Source organism: Chiloscyllium plagiosum, chromosome 2 (assembly GCF_004010195.1).
Source record: "Chiloscyllium plagiosum isolate BGI_BamShark_2017 chromosome 2, ASM401019v2, whole genome shotgun sequence".
In the NCBI taxonomy this organism is placed as follows: domain Eukaryota; kingdom Metazoa; phylum Chordata; class Chondrichthyes; order Orectolobiformes; family Hemiscylliidae; genus Chiloscyllium; species Chiloscyllium plagiosum.
In genome coordinates this window covers 114,069,032-114,096,966 of record NC_057711.1, presented here as the reverse complement: position 1 = coordinate 114,096,966, position 27,935 = coordinate 114,069,032, and the positions used below count along the sequence as shown (strand labels likewise).

Genomic DNA, 27,935 nt, shown 5'->3' with positions numbered 1-27,935 from the left:
GTGGGGGCGGGGTTAGGCATGAAGTCGGAGATCGGCGAAGGGGCGGGGTTAGGCGAGGTGACGGAACTCGCCAGGGGGGCGGGGTTAGGCGTGGAGATCGGCGTGGGGGCGGAGACACATGCGGCGTTGTGGGCCTGTAGTTCAGTGACGTCAGTGGGGGCGGAAGTGGCTGCGGCGACCGCAGAGACAGAGTTATTCCCCATAGCCGCGGAGGTCGCGAATCTGCCAGTAGGATCTTGTTACTACACAGTCTGGAAAAATTCCAGGGTATTTTTCTTTTAACTCCTCTGTTCCCTGGTTTTTCTTTTGGCTTCTCCACAACAAGGAGTGTCACTTACACCTTGCATCCTGCCAGATCGTTCCCAAGAACAAACTGTATTCCTGGAACTGACACTCTGTCAACCACTCCCACTATTACTTCCCCCAGTCTTGATTTGGCTCTCCAACCTGATCTTCACAGGGAAATGCTAAATTTCTGTTCATCTATTTCACAAATCACCATTCTCTCTGGTAACGTCAGAAAGAGTGCAAATACTTTCATCTCTTACTATTAGAGACTAATTAGCTCCCGTATCTCAAAGTTGTAAATTCTTTCCCTTCTCACCCTTTCTTCCTGAGTAAACTTTACCCACAGAGGTGAAGTCTTTATAGAGATTGGGCACTAACTCAATACCCAGCCCCTGCCTAGGCTGTGCACTGTCCTGTAGCTCCTCGACTTTTCTTGGGGTTTCCTTTACTACTTCCACTAATCCCACTGCTTAGCCTCTTTTATCACATCTTTTCCCACAGCGACTTGCTTCAGTGACCAGCACTGTGGTCTTATGTGTCCCACCTTCTGGCAGTGAAAACACCATTTCCCAGTGTCCTTTTTAAACCACCAGCACTGTACTTTTGTGACCCACTCTTTTATAGTGAAAGCACCTGAGGTTTTTCACCCTCTTGAGTTTCCTTTTTCACCTATGATAAACTATTCCCAGTTTGGTTCACGCTTTGTTTTGTAGTGAAGGATGTCCACTTCTCCCGATTTCTATCTGTCTCAGGATGAAGTTCTGTCGGAAGCTAAATTTCTCTTTATGCATCAATGCATATTCATCTGCCATCTTTGTTGTTGTTCTCACTTCTTGAACTTTCAGTTCATCTACAAGTTCTTATCATCTCTGGAAGAGAGTTTTTAAACTCTTCCAGTAGAATAATCTCTGTTTTAGAGCCTTGTATGCCTTATCTATCTTTAAGGTCCACACCCTTCTGTCAAAATTACTATGTTTACTACTTTGGAACTCATATGTCTGATCTGGTTCCTTCTTTATTTTTGAACCCTTGTCTATATGCTTTTGGTACCAATTTATTAGCACTCAAAATAGCCTTTTTGAGGTTGGCATAATCTCTTGACCCCTCATCTGACAGCGCTGCAAATACCTCACTAGCCCTGAGACCAGCTTAGTCTGAACGAGCATTACGTACAAGTTCTCTGGCCACTCCATCTGTCTAGCTAATTTTTCAAATGAAATAAAGAAAGATACAATAACTTTCTCATCAAAACGTGGCGATGTTTTAACATACTTGTTTACATCCCACCTTCTCTCTTCATCTCCATCCTGTTAACTTGACTTTCTTGACTAATTCACAGCTTCTGAAGTTCAAATTCTTTCTTTTTGCTCAGCTAGGAACTTTCTCTTCCTTTCTTTTTCCTCTAGCATGGCTTTTTCCCTTGCTTTATCTTCTAACTCCATTTGTCTAAATTACAACTTATGTTTTTCTAACTAGAAATAGAATTCCTGCAGTGTGGAAACAGGCTCTTCGGCCCAACAAATTCACACTGAACCTCCAAAGACTCATTCCTCTACTACTCAGTATTTACGCCTGACTAATGCACCTAACCTATACATCCCTGGGCAACCTAGCATGGCCAATTCACCTAATCTGCACATCTTTGGATTGTGGGAGGAAACCAGAGCACCCAGAGGAAACCCATGCAGACACGGGGAGAATGTGTAAACTCCACACAGACAGTTGCCTAAGGCAGGAATTTAATCTGGATCCCTGGCGCTGTGAGACAGCAGTGCTAACCACTGAGCCACCGTGCCGCCCCAAACTCTACTGCACTTGTCTGTTTCTCTGATACACCTTAAGAGCTTGACCAACTCTATTACAATTTCAGCTTTCCTTTTGTCCCTGGTTAAACCCAATTCTAACCTATTTGCTAATTCTGAAAGTACGTCCTTCCACCGTCTTTCTGAATTTAACAAATTTGGGAAGCATCTTCAAACCCCAGAACCTCTTTCGCAATGTTAACAGCAATTTCCCTCATCTTTTAATTTTACCAACCACAAGTAACTGAAATTAAACAAATTTTCTCACCTATTTTATTTAACAACCTAGGGCATTATTTAGCAAGTGTTTAAATCTGCTGGGATCTTTCGTACCCGAAATCAGTTCAAATCTGTTCAAGTCCCTGATTGGATGTGTTTAAATCTGTCCAAATCTTGAATGACGAGCCCCCCAATCTATTACAACATGGAGGTGAACCCCTCTGTTAATTGAACCAAACACGCAGAAAAGCTTGCTTTGCTTGTAATCTGTTAAAATGAGTGACCGAGAACTCCCAAATTCCACGATTTAAAGTAAATAACATCAATTTATTTTTTAACTCTAAAAGTGAACATTAACCAACAACTGTTCACAACTCTAAACCCCCTTTCTCTTAACTGCTTACTATCTGCCTCCAACTCTATAACAATATGCTGTTACAATACGACATTTACTAAAGTTACATCAACTTAATTTCAAAACCACACAGTCACTGTCATCTTGTGTCTTCAATCTCTTCCAGCTGAGGATCACCCTGGGTCGTTCAGTTTGTTTTTACTGCGAATATGTTTCACATGAAAAGGTACTTTGGTAGCAAGTGTTGTCTAATTTCTTTGAGAGCAAGATGTTAGATGGGCAATTACTACGACGTTTGTTCTCACTTAAAGGTAGAGTACACGTCCTCAACTTATCACTGTCCTGTTGAGATTTTGTGGAGCACCGAGATCCAGAATGACACGTAACATATCCCAAGATTTAGATAGCATTTGGTGCACACGAGAGAAAATTCTTCTGAAGACACAGACACAGACACAGATGGCTGCATGCACACAGATGTACTCCTACCTCCGTTATACCCCGCTAATCCATCCGGGTCATAGAAGAATATTGTCATAAATCTCTGCTACCACTGCGGCCTGAATGTGCCAATGCAGGGCTACACCACCATACAATATGATGGGCACCATCATTTTCGTCTTCTGGTCATTTATTATTCCATTGTCTAAATTTTAATCACAAAGACCAGTGGTGCCCCCCCCCCCGCAATGATAATGACACAGCCTACTGGTCTACATCATTGGCTGGATTGCCAGGATGCAGTAGTCGGAAGTGCTAATTGGGCGAAGGTGCTGTAAGCCAGGTTAAAACTGCTTGCAGTTCAGTTGCATGAATATGAACTCTGCTCTGTGTGGTAACTTTCTATGGTTTCTTCATATATTTTAATGTATGATGAACAAGGTGAATAAATCATCCAATACATTCCTGATTTTTCATGTTGCTGTAGTGTAATATTGAAGGGTGAACTTGGAGTGAGGAAAATAAAAAAAGACTGTACAGATGTCATTTTGATTAAGAATTAACTTTTAAGTTCTTCTCATTGGCAAATATTGTTTAATTATTATGAAACATTTTTGCGGTTCACTGATTACTATGTTAACTTTAAATTGTAGAAGCTCTAGTTTTGATTTGTTGATTTATTGTGAAGATACTATATCAAATCTTATGGAAGGGCGACACATTTCAGATTGTACTATATTTGTGGATTGTAGGTGTAACTGGTTTGATGAAAAGGCAGTGAAGCATTCTTTTTAAAAATTTTGAATTAACCTTTTCAAGTGTGCTGTGACACACCTGGAGTTGGTGAGACTTGAACTTGGCCTCTTGCATCTTCTGTTTATACATAGTAATTTTGGATGCCAATATGAAGGAATTAGGTAGATATTGCATTAATTAGGCTTTCTTTGAAGTAGAATATTAAAGGAGTGATTATAATTGAGATGTTTAATGTGATTGAAGAAGTATATTGAATTCGATAGGATTTACAGATGGCCTGACCTATTCAGTGTTTAAAATTTCATCTCTTCCAACTCGCTTCAATTCATCCAATTAGCATGTTTTCTATTCCTTTCTCCCCTCATGCATTTAGCAAGATTCCCCTTAAATACTTTCTTCACAACGAAATGTGGTAACTATATTTGTTCCATTACTCAGTGGATAAAGAAATTTTTCCTAAATTCCTTAGTGGATTTATTAGGGCTAGATATATAGATGGTCCCCTAGTTTTGATTTTGTCTGTAAGTGGAAAATTTGTCCCTACCTCTACTGTATCAAATGTCTTTTATAATTTGAAAGACCTCTCACTGGTCATTACCCAGTCTTCAAATTCATAGATGATACCTCATACCTGGTAGCAACCTGGTGAACCTTATCTGGGCAGCCTCCAAAGCCATTATATCTTTCCTTAGAGAACGGGCACAAAACTGTTTACAGTATTCAAGCTGTGGTCTGATTAGTGCCTTGAATACTTTTAACAAACCTCCCTACACTTTCTATTCCATTTGTTTTCTCTGTTGTTCACTGAACTTGATATTAGTTTTTTGTGATTCATTGATGAGGACTCCCAATCCATTTGTTTTGTAGCTTTCTGCAGTCACTCTCTGTTTAAATAATATTTAACTGCTCTATTTTTCTTGCCTAAGTGCATAATCTCACATTTTCCCCACATTACATTTCATCTGTCAAGTTTTTGCTGATGTTTTTAATGTACAGAACTTTCACAGTATTGCAAATGTGGTCTTATCAATGTTTTATACAGATTTGACTGAACTTGTGTTTTTTAAAGCATGATCCTTAACAAGTTTAACATAATTGTGTATATTCCCTTACAATTAATTCATTTGATATATCATTGTGAGAATTGCTTTGATATGTTAATGTGGGATTGCATGCATCTCGAAACCAAGACCAAAAATCTATACAAATAGTAAATTTCACACTCACCACCTTTTGGCGAAAGAGGCTTCTGAATTCCTAGTTGGATTTATTAGTGACTAAGCCTCTTCCACTACTGGAGAAATCTACATCTAGTTGATACAGACTTTAAAGATTAGAATGGGCACACAGTCAATTATAAGCATCAGATTCAATACCAGGATGTTTATTCAGCTCTGCTGACTAAGATAAATGAAAGGTGTTTCTGCCAGTAAAAGTTCTGAACAAGGTAGTATAACCTCAGAATTAAAGCTAGTCTACGTAGCTTCAATGACTGGAAGCACTTCTTTATGAAAAAAGGCAGTGGAATGTGAAACTATCTTCTTGCAATTGGTGTGTCAAAACTACAACAATTTCTGGAGAAACTCAGCAGGTCTGGCAGCATCTGTGGAGAGAAAGCTGAGTTAATGTTTCGGGTCCAGTGACTCAGAAGGGTTATGGAATTAAAAAAAAAATGAAACCAAGGTGATTAGATGGGGCTTAAAAATACAGATCAGCCATGATCTTAAATGAATCATGGACATGAACGATTGAATTACCTCTTGTTCCATGTTCTGCTGAAAGTACAGTTTATAATAGTGTATGTTTGGTATTTTGTATGATGCCTTGATAAATTAAAGGACAATAAAAATCCACAAACAACATTTGTAGTTTTTCCTTTGTTCTGCCTACATGACTCTTAATTTGGACCCATAATCTGTTTACTGACAGTACCAGCTTACTATTTATAACTGTCTATTTTGTGCTACTTGCCCATTATCAGCTTAAGACTGCATTTTGTCCAGATCTTCCTTTATGTATATGCGGCTACTTCATTATCTAAGGAATTATGAATAGAACATAATACTAAACACCTCTACATGGCTTCATTTCGGGTTATTTGGAGCTTAATGGCTTTTGCATTGATCAAAAAACCAAAAGAACTGCGGATGCTGGAAATCAAACAAAAATGGAAATTGTTGGAAAAACTCAGCAGGTCTGGCAGCATCTGTGGAGAGAAAGCAGAGTTAATGTTTTGGGTCCAGTGACTCCTCTTCAGAATTCATGGTAGTTAGGAAAATATTTCTTTCTGAAGAAGCTAGAGTGGAGATACAGGCTACATGATAGATGGAGATAGAGCCCAAAGCGAGAGAAAAACAGTTGGGCAGACAAAGGGTGGAAAGCAGTCAGCTTAGGAGAACGAGTTGCTACTAATGGCGCTATTAGTGGCCAACAATAAGTTGTGTTTAATGGCAGACCATTGATAACAAGGCCTGGTGTGTGAGGGTGGGGCAAAGTAGAGGGAAAATGCCAAAGCCCCAAATTTGTTGAACTTGATATTGAATCCAGAAGATTGGAGAGTCCCAAGCGGAAAATGAGATGTTATTCTTCCAGATTGCACTGAACTTCGCTAGCAAGCCTGACACAGATGTTGGCCAGGAAACAAGATGGTGTGTTGAAGTGGCAGGCAATGGGGAGTTCAGGGCCTTTGCAGACACAATGTAGGTGTTCTGTGAAACAGTCACCCAGTCTACACCCACCCATACTACAGATGATATTTGGTTTGTTGCGGGTGCAAGAATAGGACAGATCGTGTTAATCCATAGGTGGGATTTAATGTTGCCAGGCAGGTCCTGTTCACTGTTCAGGATTGGTTGAAGCCTCCGTTGCCTTTGTGGGACAGGGCTTCAGACACTTGACTGCCCATGTTGGACCTTGAGACAAAAGCAGAACTTGTTGGAGAAACTTAGCAGGTCTGGCAGCACTTATGAAGAGAAAAGTGTTAATGTTTTGAGTCCAGTGACCCCCACCCCTCAGTTTTGACCCTTCCCTGGGATTCAGGGCCCTGAGGTGGAAATCCTGCCTGTCCAGAGATACTGGCAGGATCATTGGTGGATCCCTGAACTCTGACCAGCGAGGGTGGGATACTGGGTGTTGTGGGACATGGGTTCAGTTGTTTTGGAGACAAGGTGATAAAGGGTGGCTTTCAGCTGTAACCTCTCCTCACGATTATTGGGTAAATCAGGCACTAAGTGAACTTTGAAATCAGGATTTCCCATCCACCAAACCCCCCCAAAAAATCAGTAAACCACAACGGTTTGCCTCGCAGTCTTCAGAAGACAGAGGAAAATGTGCCACTTGCAATTAATCTCTGAGCCCTGATTAAATTCTGATGCTCAGTATTGAACATCGTGCTGCGGGTGTGCAAGTTTCCTACATTGGTCATTACTGCCTTCAACTAGGAAGTTGGGGGAGTGTGTTTCCTACTGTTGGCAGGTTAATGTGCAACTTTCTTCTGCAATGAAGTGGGTCGAGCAAGCTACATTAAATCCAGTCTCTTGTAATATTCTTTTAGTTGTGTTCCAATGGTCAGTGAGTCTAATGTCAGTGATAGGGGAATTTATTGGAAAAATGGAGGGACCAAATCAATCTCCACTCAGTCAGCATGACTTCATCAGGGGAGATCATGTCTAACAAATTTAATTTTTATCAAGGAGGTGACTAGATGGGAGTAGTGCATTTGATCTGGTCTAAAAAGTGAGGTGAAAGTGCTAAGAGCCCATGGGATCCAGGGCAATTTGGCAAATTGGATTCAATGTGACTAAATGGCAAAAAGCAGAGAGTGATGGTTGAAGGGTGTTTTTGTGACTGGAATGTTGTGTCCAATGGTATACCATGGGTTCTGTGCTTTAACCTTGCTGTTTTCAGAGTAAATTAATGATCTAAACACACCGGAAATATGGTCAGTAAGTTTGCAGATGACGTGAAAATTGGTGGGGTGATAGATAGCGAGGGGGAAGGCCTTGGACTACATCACAATATAGATGGGCTGATCAGATGGGCAGAACAGTGGTAAATCTATTTCTGAAAAGTGAGAGGTGATACACTTCAGTGGGGCAAGTATGCACATGTTGAATTTCAGGACCCTGTGAAGTAGGAGGATTGGAGGGACTTTGGTGTGAATGTCCATGATCTTTTAAGGCAGCATGGCAGGTAGATAAGATGATTAAAAAAAGGAATGTGGGAAATTTGTATTTATTAGTCTTGGCATTGAATGCAAGAGTAAGGAGGTTATGATGTAGTTGTATATAATGTTAGACCACAATTTGTATACTGTGAATTTCTTGTTGCTACATTATTGGAATTTATGTTTGCAGTAGAGAGGGTGTAGAGGCGATTCACCAGATTATTGCCTGGGCTGGAATGTTATGCCATTCGGCTCTAAAGAGAGACTATGTAAACTGGGGATGTTTTCCTTGAAGAGGGGGACCTGTTTTGAGCTGCAAAAAGTTCTGCAGGGCAGAACTAGGATAAATAGGGCCTTAGTAGAATGGTTAATAACTGGGGGGCAATTTTACATTAAGGAGTAGGAGGTTCAGGTAGATTTCAGGAAATATTTTTTCCTTCAAGAAGCTTTTGGATATCTGGAACTCATTGTCTAAAAATTTGGTAGAATTGGAAACCCTCAAGATATTTAAGAAGTATTTAGATGAACATTTGAAACACCATAGCTTGCAAGGCTGTGGGTCAAGTGTTGAAAAATGGGATTAGAATGGATGGATGTTTGGTGAGCAATACGGATACAATGGGCCGAAGGGTTTCTTTCTGTGCTGTAGGAACTCTGTGACATGCTCACTGGCTCTAATGTGGTGCATCTTAATATTGGGGTCCTAAAATTAACTTGTTAACTTTATTTTAACAAAAACATTTTAATTTTTTTTACATCTTAGGTGATCCTTCTTGACCGTTGGGTATGTTGAAAATAATGAGCAATCCATATGCTGACCTCTTGGAGCCCCTTGATCCTAACAGGAAGGAAAAGAAGTTCTACAATCTGTGCAAATTGGGAGATGAAAGATATGGTGAGGAAGCACAAAATATCACCGGTTATCCACTGGATGCATGTATTTGAATTGATTGGCACAAGGCCACTGAGTTAACAATCTTGGAGAATCCAGCAAATTTTAAACTGAATTGTTACTGAGTGCTACACGTTGGAAGCTAATGGTTCAAGCCCCCTCTTCAGGATGTGCAAAAAGAGGAAAAAAAAGCAATGCTGCAGTTCTTTAAGCATTAGTGTGTTGACTTCTGAGGAGGAATTATAATATTCCTGTGCATATTATAGTTCATTCACTGTTATAAATTGCACTGTTTATATATGGATTGTGAAATGAACAGGCAAGTGTAATCATTTCAAATTGAAATGTGGATAGTAGGATCCTTTTGCAGCTTAAAAGGTGTAAATTATTTCAGAAAAAAGTCAGTGATGGATGGAATGGGCCTAAGTTTTACACACTTCATAGTCTTTTACTTGTAGAGGTCACATCACAAACATGTATATCTAAACCTGACAACCACTGTTTCAGTCTGCACCATATAATCCTTGAAAACCAAATAAAAAAACAAGTCAAAGGGCATCTTTAATTATTTTTGATGAACTTGTTTGGACATCACATCATGAGGTGGGACCTGAATCTGGACCTTCTGTCCCAGAGTTAGGGTCACTATCACTGCTCCATAATGTCCTTGGGGACACCTGATGTAGGACGACAAATGGCTTCCCAGTTAATGCCCACCACTTGAATACATTTCAACATGCAATTAGTAGACAGTTAACAATGTTTGTTAATGGTTTTATTTTCACTCATGCTTTGCTGTGACAGGTGCCAAGAGGACATTGAAATTGAGCTTATTCTACCATCATACAACAACAGTTACTGAGAAATCTAAAACTGAAAAACAAAAAGCAATGGAAGTTGCAAAAATATTTTTTATACCTAGGCTTGTAACTAGTTAGCTCACATCCATCATCTCGTAATTCCCCATGAATCTTTGAGGATGAGGGTTTTCATAAAGCCATTATTGAGATAAATCGTCAAGTGCTTCCAGTTTACGTTGGAAACTAAAAAAATAAGTGTATGCTCTACATCCAAATGATTAAATTGTTAGAAAATAACCAAAGGGGCACAATTTATTATCATATTGATCACAGAGCAAAGATCCCATTGCTATATAGTTCTCAGTGCACAAGTCCTTTTGGTGGAGCAGCAATAGCAGGAGTTTCTGGAGATAATCTGGGATTCACAACAGAATTCATTCAAGGAATAACATGCTAAGGGGAGGAGGAGGCAACCATGGCTGACAAGAAAAGTCAGGGACAATATAATACCAAAAGAAAAGGTATACGATGTGGAGAAGATTAATAGGAAGCCAGAAAATTGGGAAACCTTTAAAAACCAGTCAAGGACAATTTAAAAAAAGCTGGAAGGGTGGAAAAGATTAAATATGATGGCAAGTCAGCTAGTAATATAAAAAAATTGTAGGAGTTTTTTTAATATCTAAAAGGTAAGGGAGATGTAAGAATGGATATTGTGCTGCTGGAAAATGAGGCTGGAGATGTAGTAATATGGAACACAGATGGTGAAGTAACTGAATAGGTACTTTGCATCAGTTTTCATGGTGGAAGATGCCAGTAGCATATCAGAGATTCCAGAGAGTCAAGGGACAGAGGTGAGTCTTGTGGCTATCACTAAGGAGAAGGTGATAGGCTAGCTGAAAGGCTTGAAATGGATAAATCACCCAGACAAAATGGACTACTGTATATCCCAGGGTTTTCAATGAGGTAGAAAACGAGAAATTATTAGCCAGTTAGCCTGACCCTTGTCATTGGTAAGATTTTAGAGTCCATTATTAAGGATGAGATTGCTGAGCACTTGGAAGTGCATGGTGAAATAGGGTTGAGTCAGCACTGCTTCGTGAGGGGGAGGTCATGCCTGACAAATCTGTTAAAATTCTTTGAGGAATTGATCAGCAACTTAGACAAAAAGAGCCAGTGAACATGATCTACTTGGATTTCCAAAAGGCCTTTGACAAGGTGCCATAAAGATAGATGCTAAGCCTATGCCCATTGTGTTAGGCGTTACATACTGGCATGTTGACTGGCAAAAGGTAGAGAGTAGGGCTAAAGGAGCCTTTTTCAGGATGGCAGCTGGTGACCAGTGGAGTTCTGCAGGACCGCAACTATTCACATTACACTTTAATAATCTGAACAAAGGAACTTGGAGAATTGTTGTTACATTTGTAGATGACAACGATAGGTGGAGGGACTGGTAGTGTTGAGGAGGCAGGGCAGCTGCAGAAGGTCTCGGGCAAGCGAGGAGAATGTGAGATTCAGCACTCTGGGGAGAACGAAGGTATAGACAATCTTCTAAAGGGAAAAGACTTTGGAAATCTGAAATATAAAGGGACGTGGAAGTCATAGTTCAGGATTCTGTTAAGGTTAACATGAAGGTTCACTTGGCAGTTAGGGAGGCAAATGCAGTGTTAACATATTTTGTGAAGGATAGAATGCAAGAACAGGGGTAGATTGCTGAGGTTATATAAAGCTCTGCCAGACTGCATTTGGAATATTGTGAGCAGTTTTGAGCTCCGTATGGTAAGGAAAGATGTGCTGGCTTTGGAGGGGGTCCAAAAGAGGTTTACAAGAAATATCCCAGAGATGAAGGGCTTAGCATATGAGGAGTGGTTGAGAACTCTACTCAATGGACTTCAGAAGGATGAAGGGGGATCTTAGAGAAAACTGAGGGGCCTGAATAGAGTAGAACTGCAAATGTTGCCTCCACGAGTAAGAGAGATTAGGACCCGATGACTTTCCTTTAGAACTGAGATGAAGAGGATTTCTTTCCGCCATAGAGGGTGAATCTGCGAAGGTCATTGCTACAGAGGCTGTGGATGTCGTGTCACTGAGTGTATTTAAGACAGATAGCTAAGTTCTTGAGTAGCAAGGGGATCAAGGTTTACGTGAGAAAGCAAGAGAATGGGGTGGAGAAGCATATCAACCATGATTGAATGGTGAAGCAGGCTTTTTTGGCCAAATGGCCTAATTCTGCTCCTAAATGTTATGGTCTTGATTAGAATCTATATGTTATTCAGGAGTTGTACCAACAGCAAATGCTATTATTAGAGGAGAAGCTGTTGATTTGTCTGCAGAGCATAACTGGTCCTTCCTTAAGTAAATTTAATGAATAGTGTTTCTGCATTTGATGTTAATAGTCTGTGGTAAGTAAGTGAGAATCTAGTTGATATAATCATATTTCTGATACAACTCTGCCCTGTTGGTTATTCTCCTCCACTTTCTTTGCCATTCCCATAGTGGCCTTCAGTCACCAAGGTCTTTAGCTCTGCAATTACTTCCATAAAGCTTTCCATTTGCCTACACCTGTTGTCTCGCTTAAGGTGCAAAAGTTTACTACTTTGAATATTCCTTTGGTTACAAGTCCTAATATCACTCTGTGTGTTAAATTGTGAATCACCTTTTTTACTTGGTTAAAGTAAATACAAGTATTTACTTGTACTGTATAAATACAAGTTATTTTTGTTCTCCCCTTTCCTCTTCCTCTCTCCCCACTATTTCTTTAACAGTGCTGTTTCTGAAATCTATGCCAGCTGCTTCTGCAATTTTTATTCTGTAATTATTGTCCTAAGTTATTTTAAGATGACATTCACTCTTCTTTCCCTTGATAGCACGCTTGCCATTCTCTATCCGGGTACTTCTAGAAGCAGCAGTCAGAAACTGTGACTGTTTTCTTGTGAAGAAAGATGATGTTGAAAACATATTGAACTGGAAGGTGACCCAACACAATGGTGTTGAAGTGCCTTTTAAACCTGCTCGTGTCATCTTGCAGGATTTCACGTAAGTGTAGCTTCAGTATTCCATAATGCATTATTGAAATCTAATGAATACAGTTTGTAAAAAGAAAAATGGTTGTGCATTATAGAATATAATCCACAGATTATATTTAGCAAGAAGAATTGTGATCAAAGGGCAAATTGTTTTCTTATTCATATAGTGGATTGACAGAAGCTTGATTCAGTGCGTCTATCTCCATAACAAATCAATCCTTTCCTGTTTTATCACTTCCTAATATAATTCCCTGGTACCTAAAGTTAGCCAATTTACTAAGATAAGTTTTATGATCAGTTTTGTCATGTTTGGTTTCATTTTTGCATTCTCTGGATGGTATTTGCAGATTGTGTAATGTATAAAATATGTATAGTGTTTGCTTTAAGCATAATACAATTGAACTAAAAGCTATATCTTGTGCACAAAAAGCAGGAGAAATCCAATCTGGCCAATTACTGCCCCATCATTCTACTCTTGATCATCAGTAAAGTGATGGAAGATGTCTTTAACATGCAATCAAGCAGCACCTGCTCAGCAATAACCTGCTCACTGATGCTCAGTTTGGGTCCCACCAGGGCCATTCAGCTGCTGTATTCATTACAGCCTTGGTTTGAACATCGACAAAACAGCTGTATTCCAGAGGTGAGGTGAGAGTGACAACCCTTGACATTGGGATACTGCATTCGACCATCAAGGAGCCCTAGCAAAACTGTAATCATTGGGGATCAGGGCATACTCTCTACTGGTTAGAGTCATACAGGTTGTTCTGCTATAATGTGGCAGCTATGTTCCTCTGTAACCTCATGCTAGAGAAAATCGCACTGTAGAAATCTGCTGTAGCAAACCGCTATACCCATTCAGTAAAAAGTTCACATTATCCAATGTCAATTGCGTTATAACCAATTCGCACTGAGGAAATGCGCGTAATAGCAGAATGACCTGTTATCAGGTACATAGGAACATGGTTGTGGTTGTTGGAGGTTAGTCATCCCAGCTCCAGGATATCTGCAGAAGTTCTTTAGGGTAGTATCCTGGATCCAAACAACTTCAGCTGCTTCATCAGTGATGTTCCCTCCATCATAAGGTCAGAAGTGAGGATGTGCACCGATGATTGTACAATGTTCAGTACCATCTGCAACTCATTAAATCCTGAAGCAGTTCATATTCAAATGCAACAAGATCCGGACAATATTTAGGCTTGGGCTGACAAGTAGAAAGTAACATTTGCACACTGAATCCCTACAATCATTCTCCTGGGGGTTGCCATTGATCAGAAACTCAACTGGACTCGTCATGTGAACATAGTGGCTAGAAGAGCAGGTCAGAGGCTGAGAATACTGCAGCGGGTAACTCACTTCCTAACTCTGAGTTTGTGCATCATCTACAAGTCACAATTCATAACTGTGACAGAATACTCCCTACTTTCCTGGATAGACGCAGCCCCAACAACACTAAAGAAGTTTGACACCATCCACTACAAAGCATCCCACTGGATTAGCACCACATCCACAAATATCCACTTCCTCCTCCACTGGCACTTAGTAGCAGTGTGTACTGTCTAAAAGCAGAAATTCATCAAAGATCCTCAGCCAGCACCTTCCAAACCCATGACCACATCCATCTAGAAGGACAAGGGCAGTAGATACATAAGATCACCATTACCTGCAAGTTCCCTCCAAGCCTCTCACTATCTGACTTGGAAATATATCTTTGTTCCTTCACTGTCGCTGGGTCAAAATCTTGGAATTCCCTCCCTATGGGGATTAGAAAGCAAGTAGGCAGCTCATCAGCAGCACCTCAAAGGCAGCTGGGATTGGACAATAAATGCTGGTCAGCCAGCGACCCCACGACCTACAAATGAATTTTTAAAAATGCAAAATTATTTTGCTGCATCCAACACTTACGTGAGGCTGTTCTACACAGATCAGTGTTCTTGATGCATTGATTTAAAGTCATGCGTTTGGTGGGAAAGCATTGCCCATCCTAAACAATGTTGAGAATAGGGTTAACTCCAGGTGAGAGACTTGACACAACATGAAACCTAGAGTGATTTTGGTAAAGAAAAAGTTATCAGTCCACCAAGTTTCATTAAAATTTAAAATTTGGATGCATTCATCCAGTATGAACTGCTGGAGAAGCTAAGCAGTTTACTAGGTTGATATGGTAGGGAGTTGGCCACTGAGTACTTGTCAGGAATTCATAATTCAAGATTTGTCTGTGGTTAGAAAATTAGTACAGGTTAGGGTCTAATCCTGAATATTGGAATACAAGCTCAATTGAGATGGTTATCTGAGGTTTTCAAGATGCTTGAAAGCACAACCGCCAATATTTGTGAGCAAATTCCATACAAGCTGTGAAGGAGTAATTTCTTCAGGCTGGATTGGATTTGGTTAGTCCAGTTAAGTTTCTATTCAATGTGTATTTTAGTGAGGATAATATCATTGCATGCAGGGGGTTAATGGTTGTCTTCTGGCACTTGTGTTGTGTGAATGTTGCATGCCACTTGTCAGCTAAAGTCTAAGTTCAGGTCTTGCTGCTTCAGTACTTCAAAAGTCATGAATAGTGCTGAACATGGTTCAATCATCAGTGAGCACCCCTATTTCTGACCTTATGGTGGAAGGGCAATCACTGATGAGCAGCTGAAGATGCTGAGATGACTGATCTCCAGGAACTCCAATTTTCCTTTGTGCTACGTATGACTCCAACCATTAGAGTTTTGATCCACTTCCCATTGACTCAAGTTTTGCTAAGACACCTTATTACCATACTTGGCTTTGCTGTCAAGGGCAGTAGAGCAGTCACTTTCACCTCACTGGCTTAAGTTCTGCCTTTCTGTACTGTGGTCGTAGCATCTAAAAATCTGTCATCCTGTGACGAATGCATTCAAAAACATGCTCTGCAATCGAGAATTCCAAAGATCTTCTAACCTTTTGAGTAAAGGCATGGTTTTATAACAGGCATGTTCTGTGAAAATCATCTGACATCTGTGACTATTTGCTTTGTCTTCAGTGGTGTACCTGCTGTGGTAGACTTTGCTGCTATGCGAGATGCTGTGAAAAAACTGGGGGGAGATCCGGAGAAGATCAATCCAATTTGTCCTGCAGATTTGGTTATTGATCACTCCATCCAAGTAGATTTCAACAGATGGTAAGTTGTGAAGGTTAAAGTTCCAATATCACCAGTTTGAGTGTTGTTCATTTCAAAAAGGATTTTGGTTTGCTTTGTAAAATTTTGTAAAGCAAGATATGTTTTGAGTGAAGGTGATTTTACTTGTCTAATTAAGTTTTGTTTAAGTACCATTTTGATCAAAAGCAACAAACTTGGGGGTCGAAAAAAGCATTTGGCCTCATTAACTTTACAGGTTTATTGCCAATAGTACAATAACTGTCAAGTCTGATATTTTTAAAGCTCTTACTGAGTGCATAAATCCTTCTGAATGGTACACCTATGCAGAGACAATAATAAGATGAATGGTCAGGTTGAATTAGTCCCTTGCCCTAATCTAACTCTGGCAAAAATGTTTAATGTGCAGTGCAGTGATGAATCATCTTTAAAGTTGTCTTTATTATTCCTTACTTTTTGCCTCTTGTAGGATTGCTGGTGCTGCAGAACTTTTAGTTCAATTGCTTGCTCATAGATCAGTCCAGATCTAAAATGGTGGTTTATCAGACAGCATATACTATCAGGAATCTACCCATGTTGATCATTTTTTGAAGTGGAAACAATAGCCAAAATTTGAAATGTTGCGATGCTGTGGTTTGGAAAAGAGGAAGAGCATTAAATTTAATTATTTTCATACTGCATTTAACAGGGTGCAAAGCTTGGGTAGGGCAAATTAACTCCAAAGAGAAGGAAAACTGTATCAAATTTTAATCTGATGTCAAAATTTGCCTTGAAGAAATGACTAAAGTGTATGATGGAATTATGGGTACTGAAAATCCAAAGAGATGGCTATTATATATTTTGAAAATTTGGAAAGAGAAGCACCTGAGCATGTTGACAGCCTGGGCACAAGTCACATGCCAGTTAGACTGTAGTTATGATATGACTACTTTACTTTAAATTAAGTGTGGACATTGGAAACAATCAGTTCCAACACATTTGTGACAGCAGAAAATCAAGTTATACAAAGTGTAAGCAGTGCAAGATTTTAAATTATTTTCAATAATTACTTGAAGACTTGACTATGTCGATGCTGTGAGAGGCTGTTGATCTTGAGCTGAAACGTCTGGATAGGAATGACAGTATCGGGCTAAGGATTAGGCTCTTTCGCTGATCTGAGAAATATTTCTGCACTCTGAGGGTTGTGAATCTTTGGAATTTTCTGTCCTGGATAGTTAATGGTAGCTAATTGTCAAGTACGCTCAAGTTTGACAGATTCTTGGCGACCAAAGGAATTAAGGGCTCTTGGGATAAAGCAGGAAAATGAAGCTGTAGATGGTCAGCCATTATCCTATTGAGTGACAGAACCCTGTCAAGGGAAATGGCACACCCCATTCAAATGTAGTAGTATTGGAACCAATATTTCATCAAGTCATGATGGCTAGTCAACAATTAATTAAATCCAGGTCAGCATAATGTGGTAAAACATTTTTTGCTACTGGAGTGATGCATGGATGTATCTGCTGTTTTCTTTTTCTTTGCCTAAAAAGTAATAGCAGACAATTCCATTATAAATTGTGCTGAACATGCCCTAAGTGCATATAACAGGATCCTATTGGAGACTGAAGTGATTAAAAAGTCAGTCAAAAATGATTACTTAATTCCAGTTGACAAAAAAAAATATTATTTTGGGTCTGTTGTATTTCATGAAACCTCACAGTAAAAGACAGCAGTTATTTGTAACTCAGTTGCATATAAACTTAATTTGCATATACAGTAGCTGCAATTATTTCATTTTATAACAAGTTGAAAACAAGTGCATGGGAAAAAGAAGGCAAGTATCGCATTACATCTTGCAATAATTAATATGCTTCTATTAACTGCAGCATTCATACTAAGCAAGTGTTAGAGTTTTGCAAATGAGGGCTCAATGTGTTAAAACTCAAGTTTCCGAGGATCAGCAAATTACTATCTTACACGAAACCCATGTACGAAGTATTTTTGATTCATGAGGTGCTTTTGTTTAAATTATGTACGGATCTACAGGATTCTGTGCTGGTTGTTACCAAGGCATTGGCACCCCTTTTTCTCAAAGTAGGCTATCACATTACCTCTTTATTATAGATTAATTGAGTGCTTTTCCTCTTCTAACCCATGCTGTTTGCTTAGCCTTTTTTTTTTGGAAAGGCCATCTGTTTTGTGTTCGTATAAATGTGCCTTGTTTCCTAAAACCATTAATCTATTTATAGTGGTTTTAGTTTAGATTTGCGTGACTTGTTTTGCTTTTTTTAATATAGACTTGATTTATGCACTTAGTTTTTTTCAGATAACAGGCTCACTTTGATGTATTGAAGTACAAATGGCTCCTTGGGGAAGTGGAAAAATAGGATAATATGTATATTTAATTACAGAATGCTGCTGATAGACTAAATTGAATACTGCTAATCTATATTTACGATCACATCAGAGAACTTGTTTGAATCGACATATGCAGCCTTCTTTCTGAAATTAAAGCTTTTTTTCCCCAGCATTTTAAATGCGTTAGCATTTGCACGTAGTTTCAGGCAGTTTATGCATAGCAAGCTTCTTGCTGTTTTGGTTATTTATTGGTCGATCAATTCTTGTGATATGGAAATTATGCTGCCCCTTTTGAATCCCAGATTTTGATGTGCTAAAATCAACTGTTAAATATTAATTTAAACTCCAATGTGCTTGTAGAGAAAGCCTTTTTCTGTTTACATTGGTATGCAATATTCTGTGAAGGATCAAAGACTTCTGTGGGACAATAGAGGAAATAGAAAGAGGATGAAATTATGTTTGAATGGTAATCAAAGCTGGTAATAGGTTAGTTCGGCCATCCTGGCAGTGCACTTATGACTTGGTTCAGTATCATGAGTCCAAACGAACCAAATAAAGGTGCAAGTTCCCACTTCTGGAGGTGTTTGAGTAATACTAAGGCAGGTCAGTAAGATCCAGGAAATATCAGGCAAGAGAAACAATTTGATTTTGATTTTAGTATTTGGTCTTGGGCATACTAAATTTTAGATGTGGAAATGTGTTGCTGGAAAAGCGCAGCAGGTCAGGCAGCATCTAGTGAGTGGAGGGCTGCGCGTTCCGAGGGTGAGAGGTTGGAGTGGGTGAGAGGGGTGGGGGAGTTCAGGTGGCGGTTACCCAACCGCCTGCTCCCACCTGAATTTTACCCAATAAAAATGCATGAAAAGACTATTTGGAAATGGGTAAACCCTGTGACTAAAGTAAAGTTGGTTCTGTGCACTAAAATGATTACATTTTTAAAATTCATTCATGGGAAGTCAGTGTCACTGGATGGGCCAGCATTTATTACCCATCCCTAGTTGCCTTTGAGAAGGTGTTGGTGAGCTGATTTCTTGAACCACTGCACTCCATGTGCTGTAGTTAGATCCATGATACTATTAGGTGAGGGTGTTCCAGGAATTTGACCCAGTGACAGGAGGAACAGATATATTTTCATGTCAGGATGGTAAATGGCTTGGAGAGGTCCTTGCAGATGGTTGTGTTCTTATACATTTACAGCCCTTGTCCTAGATGGAAGTGGTCATGAGTTTGAAAGGTGCTGTCTAAGGAGCCTTGGTGAATTTCTGCAGTGCATCTTATGTATGGTACACACTGCTGCTACTGTGTATGGTGGTGGGGGGACCGAATGTTTATGGATGTGGTGCCAATCAAGCAGGCTGCTTTGTCCTGGGTAGTGATAAATTTCTTTATTGTTGGATGAGCTGCACTCATCCAGACAGTTGAATATTCCTTCACACTCCTGAAATATGTCTTGTAGAGACGTGTGAAGCGTGAGGTAGTATTGTGATGCAAATTTGTGGAAATATTAACTAGTTTGGTGCCTTTGAAGATCTCGAGGAGAGAGTATAATCTGAAAATTCTGGTTTTACAAAAAACCATTAGTACTCTGGAATCAAGATGTAGTGGTGTAAGTTGCATAAGGCAACTAGTATCCAATAGAATTTGTTTTCTGAAGTTAATCAGCACTGGGTACACAAATCTTCTAGTGAGCTGTGCACATTTCCACAACAGGCACTTTTTTTTTGTGTGGCTTCAATTAACTGGTTAAGAACTCCCATTCAATTAGATCACATCGCTTAACCTTGGTTCTGTAACCTTCGGTACCATTACCTAATGCGTTACCAATCTCGGTTTTGAAATTTTCAGTTGGCCTCAGTTGGATTTTGTTTTACGGAAAGAGAATTCCAAATTTCCTCCAATCTTTGGATGAAACAGTGCTTCTGATATAGTCCCTGATTGCTGTGCCTCTTGATTCAGGATTATATCTTTTGTTTTCCACTATACCCATTAGAGGAAATAAGGGAAGAGAGATCCTTTAATCATAAACCTCAAATATCTTCATTCAAGGAATACAGGTCAGATCTGTCCAATTTTTCGTAATAAATCAACCATTTTAACCTTGATAATTACAATAAATCATTAAGTGAACATGTGGTTAAACTGTTAAAACCAATGCATCTCAAACGTTCTCCTGCTATGACCCTATTTAGAGACCTGAAAATTGTCATGATCCCATGGATAATTAAGAGTGTTTAGTGTGAGGTTGGGAAGATCAGGGCAGGGGACAGCAGGCTTGCAAACATGAGGTTGGAGGGAGGTGAAGCAACATAGTGGCATAACTCATGACCCTTAAATATCACCTTGCAGCTCCTCTTGGGGTCTCTCAGCCCTGTGTTAAACCCTTGGCAACTTTTGCTAGAAGTATATGCTGTCATATTGAGTAACATTATGCACAGAAAAACCTGCGTTATTTGAGATGCCACAGTATCATTCTGTCTATGTAACTGGGAAATTAATAGAATATTCAGAATTTAGTGTTTTATATTGTACCATTTGGGGTTCATGTTTGAGATGGGATCAGTCTTTGACCTCCATTATTTCACTGTAAAGTCACAAAGGAGGAGATCTGTCAGTGATTGGTCACCATTTCTCAAATCCCTTTCAAATGTTACAGCAAGTGTATCCTCCTTCCCACTTTAACTATGGTAACGTTATTAAATACTTGTGTTAAATGCAGTAGTCATCCTAAATTTATGTGCCAAATGTGCTCAACCTAAATTAGTTCTGATTTTGCTTTCCTCCAGGCCAGACAGCTTGCAAAAAAATCAAGAAATTGAATTTGAAAGAAACAAAGAAAGATTTGAGTTTTTGAAGGTATTGCTTTTAGCTTTTGTTTGCTTTTAGCAGATATTCTGTAATAAATTGTATTTTTACCATTTTGTGTGCCAGAGAGAAAATATTTAGTGAATTATTAGTCTTGACCTTGTGAACTGAAATAAAGATTCTCCAAGGAGGAAGGTGGAGGGGAAAGAACTAGAATTCTGAAACGCTTCCAGTTCCACCCACGATGGAGAATAAGCATGGATAATAGCAAGTCTCATGAACTATGCTCAAATATGTTTACATCAGAATTTAATGAGAAAAGACCATGTTTTAAATTTTTGATAATCTTCACTAGTCCTAGAATTTCCTTCCTGCTTCCTAGCAGTTGGGTCAGATAGTCAATACTGATAGTTGATAAAATAGCATCAAAGTATGCTCTTCTGTTCTCTCAGTGGCTTAACTGATTAGGACAATGTGCAGCAGGACCATACAGCCAGCAAGTACCCAGTTCCCAGTTTTTTGAGATGATTGATGTCGGGTAAAAATTGGCTAAGTCTCCTACTTAGCTGAGTGAGTGGGGGAGTAAATCTGATGAAATTCATGCTCTTTGTTCCTATCCGGCAACTTCTGTTGACAAACAGTCATTTCAGATGAGAAAACGGCAATCTATAGCTGTGATACCTTTGCAGTGTAGTAACTTGGTCAGACTCTGTCTGTGCTCATACTTGAAGGGCAACCTTATGGACATGCAACTCAGTAAGTACTGATAACTTCAGAAAGGAAATCACCTTAAAACAAAACTTGGTTAATCTGTATTTTGAAGTTCTAGCATTCAATGTTTCCCACAGCAATTAATTTAAAGGGATAGGCATTGTAAGCAATTACTTAGCTCCTTAATGTGCTGTTGAGTTAAATCTAAATCGTTCTTGCATTTTTTTTCTTTTAAAGTGGGGTTCTAAAGCTTTTCGAAATATGCGGATTATTCCTCCTGGCTCAGGAATCATCCACCAGGTGAATTTGGAATACTTGGCAAGGGTGGTGTTTGATCAGGATGGCTGTTACTACCCTGACAGTCTGGTGGGTACGGATTCTCACACAACAATGATCGATGGCCTAGGTGTGCTTGGCTGGGGTAAGCGACCTGCTAGATGTTTGCCTTGTCTGAGATTATTGTTAGGATTTAATTATTGTTCTAGGAAAGTGATGAATTCTTTTTGCTTTTTGAAAGCTGCTCAGATTTTGTATTGTTCAAAATTGTTCTTAAATTTTCAAATTTTTAATTTAAAAATCGATTATGCTACATTTTAAAATGAAAATTCATCAACCTGCAGTTCAAAACCATTCTTTGTAAAAATTTACCCAAGACATTTACCAAGAAAAATCCCAGTGGATGTTAAGCACTTCTGTCTTTCTTCAGGAGTTGCAACTGTCATTTTATGGGAGGATCTAAGTATCTACGTTAACTCAGTAGGAGCATTTCAAGTAAATTAGAGCTCCCCAGGGATTAAACTTACTGAACAGGAGAGTTGGAATATTTAGATTAGAATTCAGACAATGCATTTGACCTAGTGTTTGTTTCAGTGTTGTGCAGCGCACCCCAGCTGCTTAGTTTTGCAGGTGACCTGTTCATTGGATGTCTCTTGAGACATTGTATTTGGACTGGAAGTGTAGCTAGTTATTAACTGGCCTAATGGTAAAGCAGTGAAAGAAAAGAAAATGAGTGGAACCAACTTACAAGTTGTGAGCACAAATATAGGGAAAAAGAGACATTGGCAGGGCAGGCAAGTTACTTTTAAAACTGATTGTGAGACTTAGATATGGACATGCAAGCAAAGTTCTCATAGGGAGTTGTTTATAAAGAGGGAGAATGCCAAAACAAATAAGCATCCCATACAAGAATAAAGGTGCATGATTCATTAATATTTTCTCATCTATCAAGAAAAGACTTTTGAGTTATAGTAAGTCAGGTTTGTTTGTACCTGTTCTCATGACCGTTAAGCACCTTAATGCACATCAGGCCTTTGCTCACTGCGGTAAGACCAAGAGGAGGGCTGGGAAATGTGCACATGTTTAAGTATAAAACATATCCAGCTCCGGTTGCAGGGTGGGGTTCAGTTTTTTCATCTGTAGGCCATTCCTCCTTTGCTCGTTGGCAATCAAGCGTTCAGCCCTTTACCTCTGGAATTTCTTCCCTAAATTTCTCTGCATCCCTATCTCTTGCTCCTCCTTTGAGAGTTCCTTAAAGCCTACCTCTTTCTATTTTCCTGGTATTTCCTTATCTGGCTTGTTGTCAGATTATGTTTGAAACTTTTGTGAAGCTGCAAAGTTTATAATGCTAAAGGTGTTATGTAAGTACATAATTTTGAGATAAATAGTATAAATGTATTTAAGGTAAAGCTAGATATGTACAAGATGGAGAAAGGCATATGTAAAATAATGTGAGAAATGTTTATTTTTGTGGCTCATAAAGATTAGCACTGACTAGTCTGCTTCTCTGCTGTAAAATTCCAAATTTAAAAAAAAACGTGAGGACCTGAATGCAAGATGTGCAGACTGCACATGAGACTACTGTCCAAAAGAGAACATTTGCAGTAGACCTAAACCTTGTGACGATTCTACTTGCTCAAGTTGCAGGTATGGAAAAAAAAGTCATGACAAGGTTTTACACAAGTTTACAAAATAATGCTCAATTGCTGTGTAAATATTTGGTTTCATTCTAAGAACCTACTTGCTTAAATAAAATCTCAAGTATTTCAGTCAATTCCTCAACACAAAAGTGCCGCCCCACTAATCAAACATTGGGTCTTTGTATGTGTCATAGATTTTGCAAGCATGTAAAACTTTCTTCCTTTCAACAGAATAAAATATTGAACTAATCCATTCAACCCATGTTTGGTCATTAACAAGTATACTTTCCAGTTGTACTGTTATGTGGATCCTTGCCTGTTAGGATCATGTGTCAGGAAACCTGGTGTATAACGCGTAATTTGTTGTGCATTCTTTTCTTTTAAACCACGGCAGCATGTGATTACCTATTCCAGCACATGTTGAGGGGACCTGAGAATGCATTCAATTTTAAGCCATCTGTTTATTGTTATTCTAAGCCAGTTTAATTGATACTGCTGAAAATGTGTTGCTGGAAAAGCGCAGCAGGTCAGGCAGCATCCAAGGAACAGGAGAATCGACGTTTCGGGCATAAGCCCTTCTTCAGGAATTCCTGAAGAAACGTCGATTCTCCTATTCCTTGGATGCTGCCTGACCTGCACTTTTCCAGCAACACATTTTCAGCTCTGATCTCCAGCATCTGCAGTCCTCACTTTCTCCTCAGTTTAATTGATACTCTGATTTAAGTTGCCTAATTTATAGTTCACTCTGAACATATTTTAGACTGGTACATCCTGAAATATATGGGGCCAGTTAACTCAGTTTTCTATTTGGTTAGCTTGTGGTTCAATAACCCCAACATGACTTTGATTCCTGTTTTAGCTAAGGTCTTGCTTGAGCGATAAATATTGACCAAGACATCAGGGAGGACTCCTCTAGTTTTCTTCAGCATCAGGCCATGGGATATTTTACGTCTACTTGAGATGGTGGATGACATTTGAGTTTATATCTTTTCTGGAAAAAATGGCACCCACGACAATCAGCATTTCTTTAGTTCTGCACTGGGAGAGTCGGCCTAGATTTTTGTTTGATTTTCTGAAGTCAGATTTGAACCCATGATATTCTGAAACACCATTATCCTAGCACCAGCCATGTTTGCCATTCTGGGTCCCACTAATAATGTGAATATTGTTTCCTTCACAGGTGTGGGTGGCATTGAGGCTGAGGCAGTGATGTTGGGCCAACCAATCAGCATGGTTCTTCCAGAGGTGGTTGGTTATAAATTGGTAGGAAGCCCACACTCCTTGGTAACATCAACAGATATAGTCCTCACAGTTACAAAAGTAAGTACATGTAAAGTCCTAATTTGCGTTCATTTTTATAAAATCAACTATAAATGTTTTTATGTTTTCAATTTCCACAAATTCTTAATCTAGCATAGAACATAGAATGTTACAGCCCTCAATGTTGTACCGACCTGTGAAATTAATCTGTTGCCCATCTAACCTACACAGTTTCATTATTATTCGCATGTATGTCCAATGCCCATTTAAATGCCCTTAATGTCGGCTAGTCTACTAACGTTTCCCATCAACTACCCTCTTGCTTTTTCAGCTAGCCAATTTCTGATCCAGTTCGCTAAATCACCTTCAATCCCAAAACTCCGTATTTTGTGCAATAGCCTACCATATGGAACCTTACCAAACGCTTTACACCACACCAACCATTTTACCTTCATCCACCTGTTTTGTCATCTTCTCAAAGAGCTCAATTAGATTAATTAAGCACGACCTACCCTTCACAAACCCGTGTTGACTGTCCCTAATCAAATCATTCCCTTCCGGATAATAACAAATCCTGTGTCTCATAGATATCTTATCTAGTTCTTCAGCAACTTCAAATCAATGAAGCTATTGTCAACAAAGATTATTAACTTACATGTTGAAACAGTTTTCATTTTTAATTTTCCTTTAAAGCACCTTCGCCAAGTTGGGGTTGTGGGCAAATTTGTTGAATTCTTTGGACCAGGAGTGGTGCGATTATCCATTGCTGATCGAGCAACTATTGCCAACATGTGTCCTGAGTATGGGGCAACAGCAGCTTTCTTTCCTGTTGATAAAATCAGTATGAAGTACTTGGAGCAAACAGGTATGAATTTGGAATCTATTGCAATGTGCATTTATAATTAATATGAGTATGTCGCAACTATTCATCAGCTATCCTTTAATAATGCATCAACAATGCTGAAGAATTGATTTTTGCCCATCTGTGGAAGCTACAGTACGAGGCATTTTAGTATATTGTGCCTGTGTTGGCTGTTGAGAGTTCGTTAAATTGTCTCTATGACTAATCTTTCTCCAGAGTACATATAAATTTTCTCCCCTTGAAGTTGTATGTAAGTTAGACAAGCTATATTTAATTCAGCAACTTTGAAAAAACTTTTTGCAGATAATCAAATTTCAACTTTATTGCATCTAGCAACCAAAATAAGACCCCTCAGGTAAATTAAACCTCCCACCCACACTAGCTATATTACCTGATTAATGTTAGAATTTTGCCATAATTTCAACCAACACTCTGTCTCTGAATGTGTCCTGGGTTTGATCCTTGTGCAGCGTTGCTCTCTGGAGTTCTCTTCCGGGGGAATCCTGGCGTTACAATCTTACAGTATTTTCCTTTATTCAAATTTGTTGTGAGAGTTATTGATGATTCTTTCATCCATAGTACTGCAAGCCTGCATCATGCCACCTTATCAGAAGTAACTTTTCTGCCCCTTATGTTTTCAGAAGTCACATGACACCAGGTTATAATCCAACAGATTTATTTGAAATCTCTCAAGCTGTTGGAGCACAGCCCTTTACTCTGAAAGCTTGTGATTTCAAATAAACTGGTTGGACTATAACCTGGTATCATGTGACTTCTGACTTTGCCCACCCCCGTCCAATATTGGCACCTCCACATCCTTGTTACATTTGCCAAGTCAAAACTACTATGGCTTCTAGGTCCTCATAACTTGGATTGTTTAAAGATACTCCAGTTTGATAAAGTTCTGTACAGAGTTTTTTTCTTTAAAATAAAACCAGAAAACCGTTGACTGTGGGGAATGAGTGCTATACACCTATATAGAAGCCTGTTGCAATTTGGACATGTTGAAGCCCTTGGCAATTTATGCTTCTGATGCATGGTCGCAGTCGTACTGTAGAGAAACTGAGCAATCTATTTTTACAAACTAAACACCAGAAAATAGCAACATTGGAAACAGAATAAAAATTTGTTTAAGTGATGTAGAGTGTTAAGAGTTGTTCCAGGATATTAGATAGATTTCTCTTGTGCGTGGTATCTAAAGTGGAACTTTAGACTCCTGCAAACGAGGATTAAAACAACTCGCTAGGATAGTGTTCTGGTGCAATGGTACTTAGATTTTAGTACGTAATATTTAGTACATAAAATTTTCCATCGCGCAAGTGCTGTCTTTCCTCTGTGGGCCTTCATTTCCTGTAAGCTTTCATTCCCCATAACCCTCTCCCCACACCTCAGCAAAGAGATTCTGAAGGATGAATCACTGTGCTGCTGGATTCTCTGGTCGCTGGTTAGAGTGGCATTTGCAGAAGCTTGGGATCTGATTGGCTGGCAACCAACACAGCAAAGAGAGCGCTTTTTGTTCCCAGTGCAGCATGATTGTGAGTTGCAATCTAATATTTAAAGAAGAACCTTGAAAATTGTATGGTCTTGAGAAATCTTTGAATAGCTGTTGGTGAAGGTACTTAATCACAGCAATACCAACTGTTATACAGATTTCTTTCTTCTTTGCAGCACGGAAACAGAGCCTTCGATCCAACTCATCCATGCAGACCAGATATCTTAACCTAATCTTGTCCCATTTTCCAGCACTTGGCCCACATCCCTCTAAATTCTTCTTATTCATATACCCATCCAGATGCCTTTTAAATGTTGCAATTGTACCATTCTCCACCACTTCCTCTGGCAACGCATTCCGTACATGCACCACCCTCTGTGTGGAAAATGTTGCCCTTTTGGTCCCTTTTATATTTTTCCCCTCACACCCTAAACATATGACCTCTAGTTCTGGACTCCCCACCCCAAGGAAAAGACCTTGTCTATTTATCCTATCCATGCCCCTCATGATTTTATAAAGCTCTATAAGGTCACCCTGCTGCCTCTGGCACTCCAGGGAAAACAGCCCTAGGCTATTCAGCCTCTGCCTGTAGCTCAAATCCTTCAACCTTGGCAACATCCTTGTAAATATTTTCTGAGCGCTTTCAAGTTTCACAGTATCCTTCCCATAGGAGGGAAACTAGAATTGCACAAA

At 39.3% G+C, this 27,935-nt stretch overlaps 1 protein-coding gene and 1 long non-coding RNA gene across 3 annotated transcripts in view; one reads left to right on the top strand and one right to left on the bottom strand.

The window, feature by feature from the left end:
- The window catches only part of aco1 (aconitase 1, soluble), a 77,863-nt gene that overhangs the window by 15,415 nt on the left and 34,513 nt on the right, over positions 1 to 27,935 (top strand). Inside the window, exons 2-8 of the mRNA XM_043716283.1 lie at positions 8,790 to 8,921; positions 12,583 to 12,751; positions 15,752 to 15,889; positions 20,983 to 21,052; positions 21,950 to 22,133; positions 24,809 to 24,948; positions 25,582 to 25,753. Of these exons, the coding sequence (XP_043572218.1) occupies positions 8,813 to 8,921; positions 12,583 to 12,751; positions 15,752 to 15,889; positions 20,983 to 21,052; positions 21,950 to 22,133; positions 24,809 to 24,948; positions 25,582 to 25,753 (982 nt within the window). The 5' untranslated portion in view covers positions 8,790 to 8,812. The remainder of the gene's footprint in view (positions 1 to 8,789; positions 8,922 to 12,582; positions 12,752 to 15,751; positions 15,890 to 20,982; positions 21,053 to 21,949; positions 22,134 to 24,808; positions 24,949 to 25,581; positions 25,754 to 27,935) is intronic.
- Positions 25,630 to 27,935, bottom strand: part of LOC122562986 — a 29,060-nt gene continuing 26,754 nt past the window's right edge. Inside the window, exon 4 of one of the 2 annotated variants that reach the window (XR_006315459.1) lies at positions 25,630 to 25,714. This is a non-coding gene — a long non-coding RNA (uncharacterized LOC122562986). The remainder of the gene's footprint in view (positions 25,715 to 27,935) is intronic. The other variant, XR_006315461.1, reaches the window with a different exon arrangement.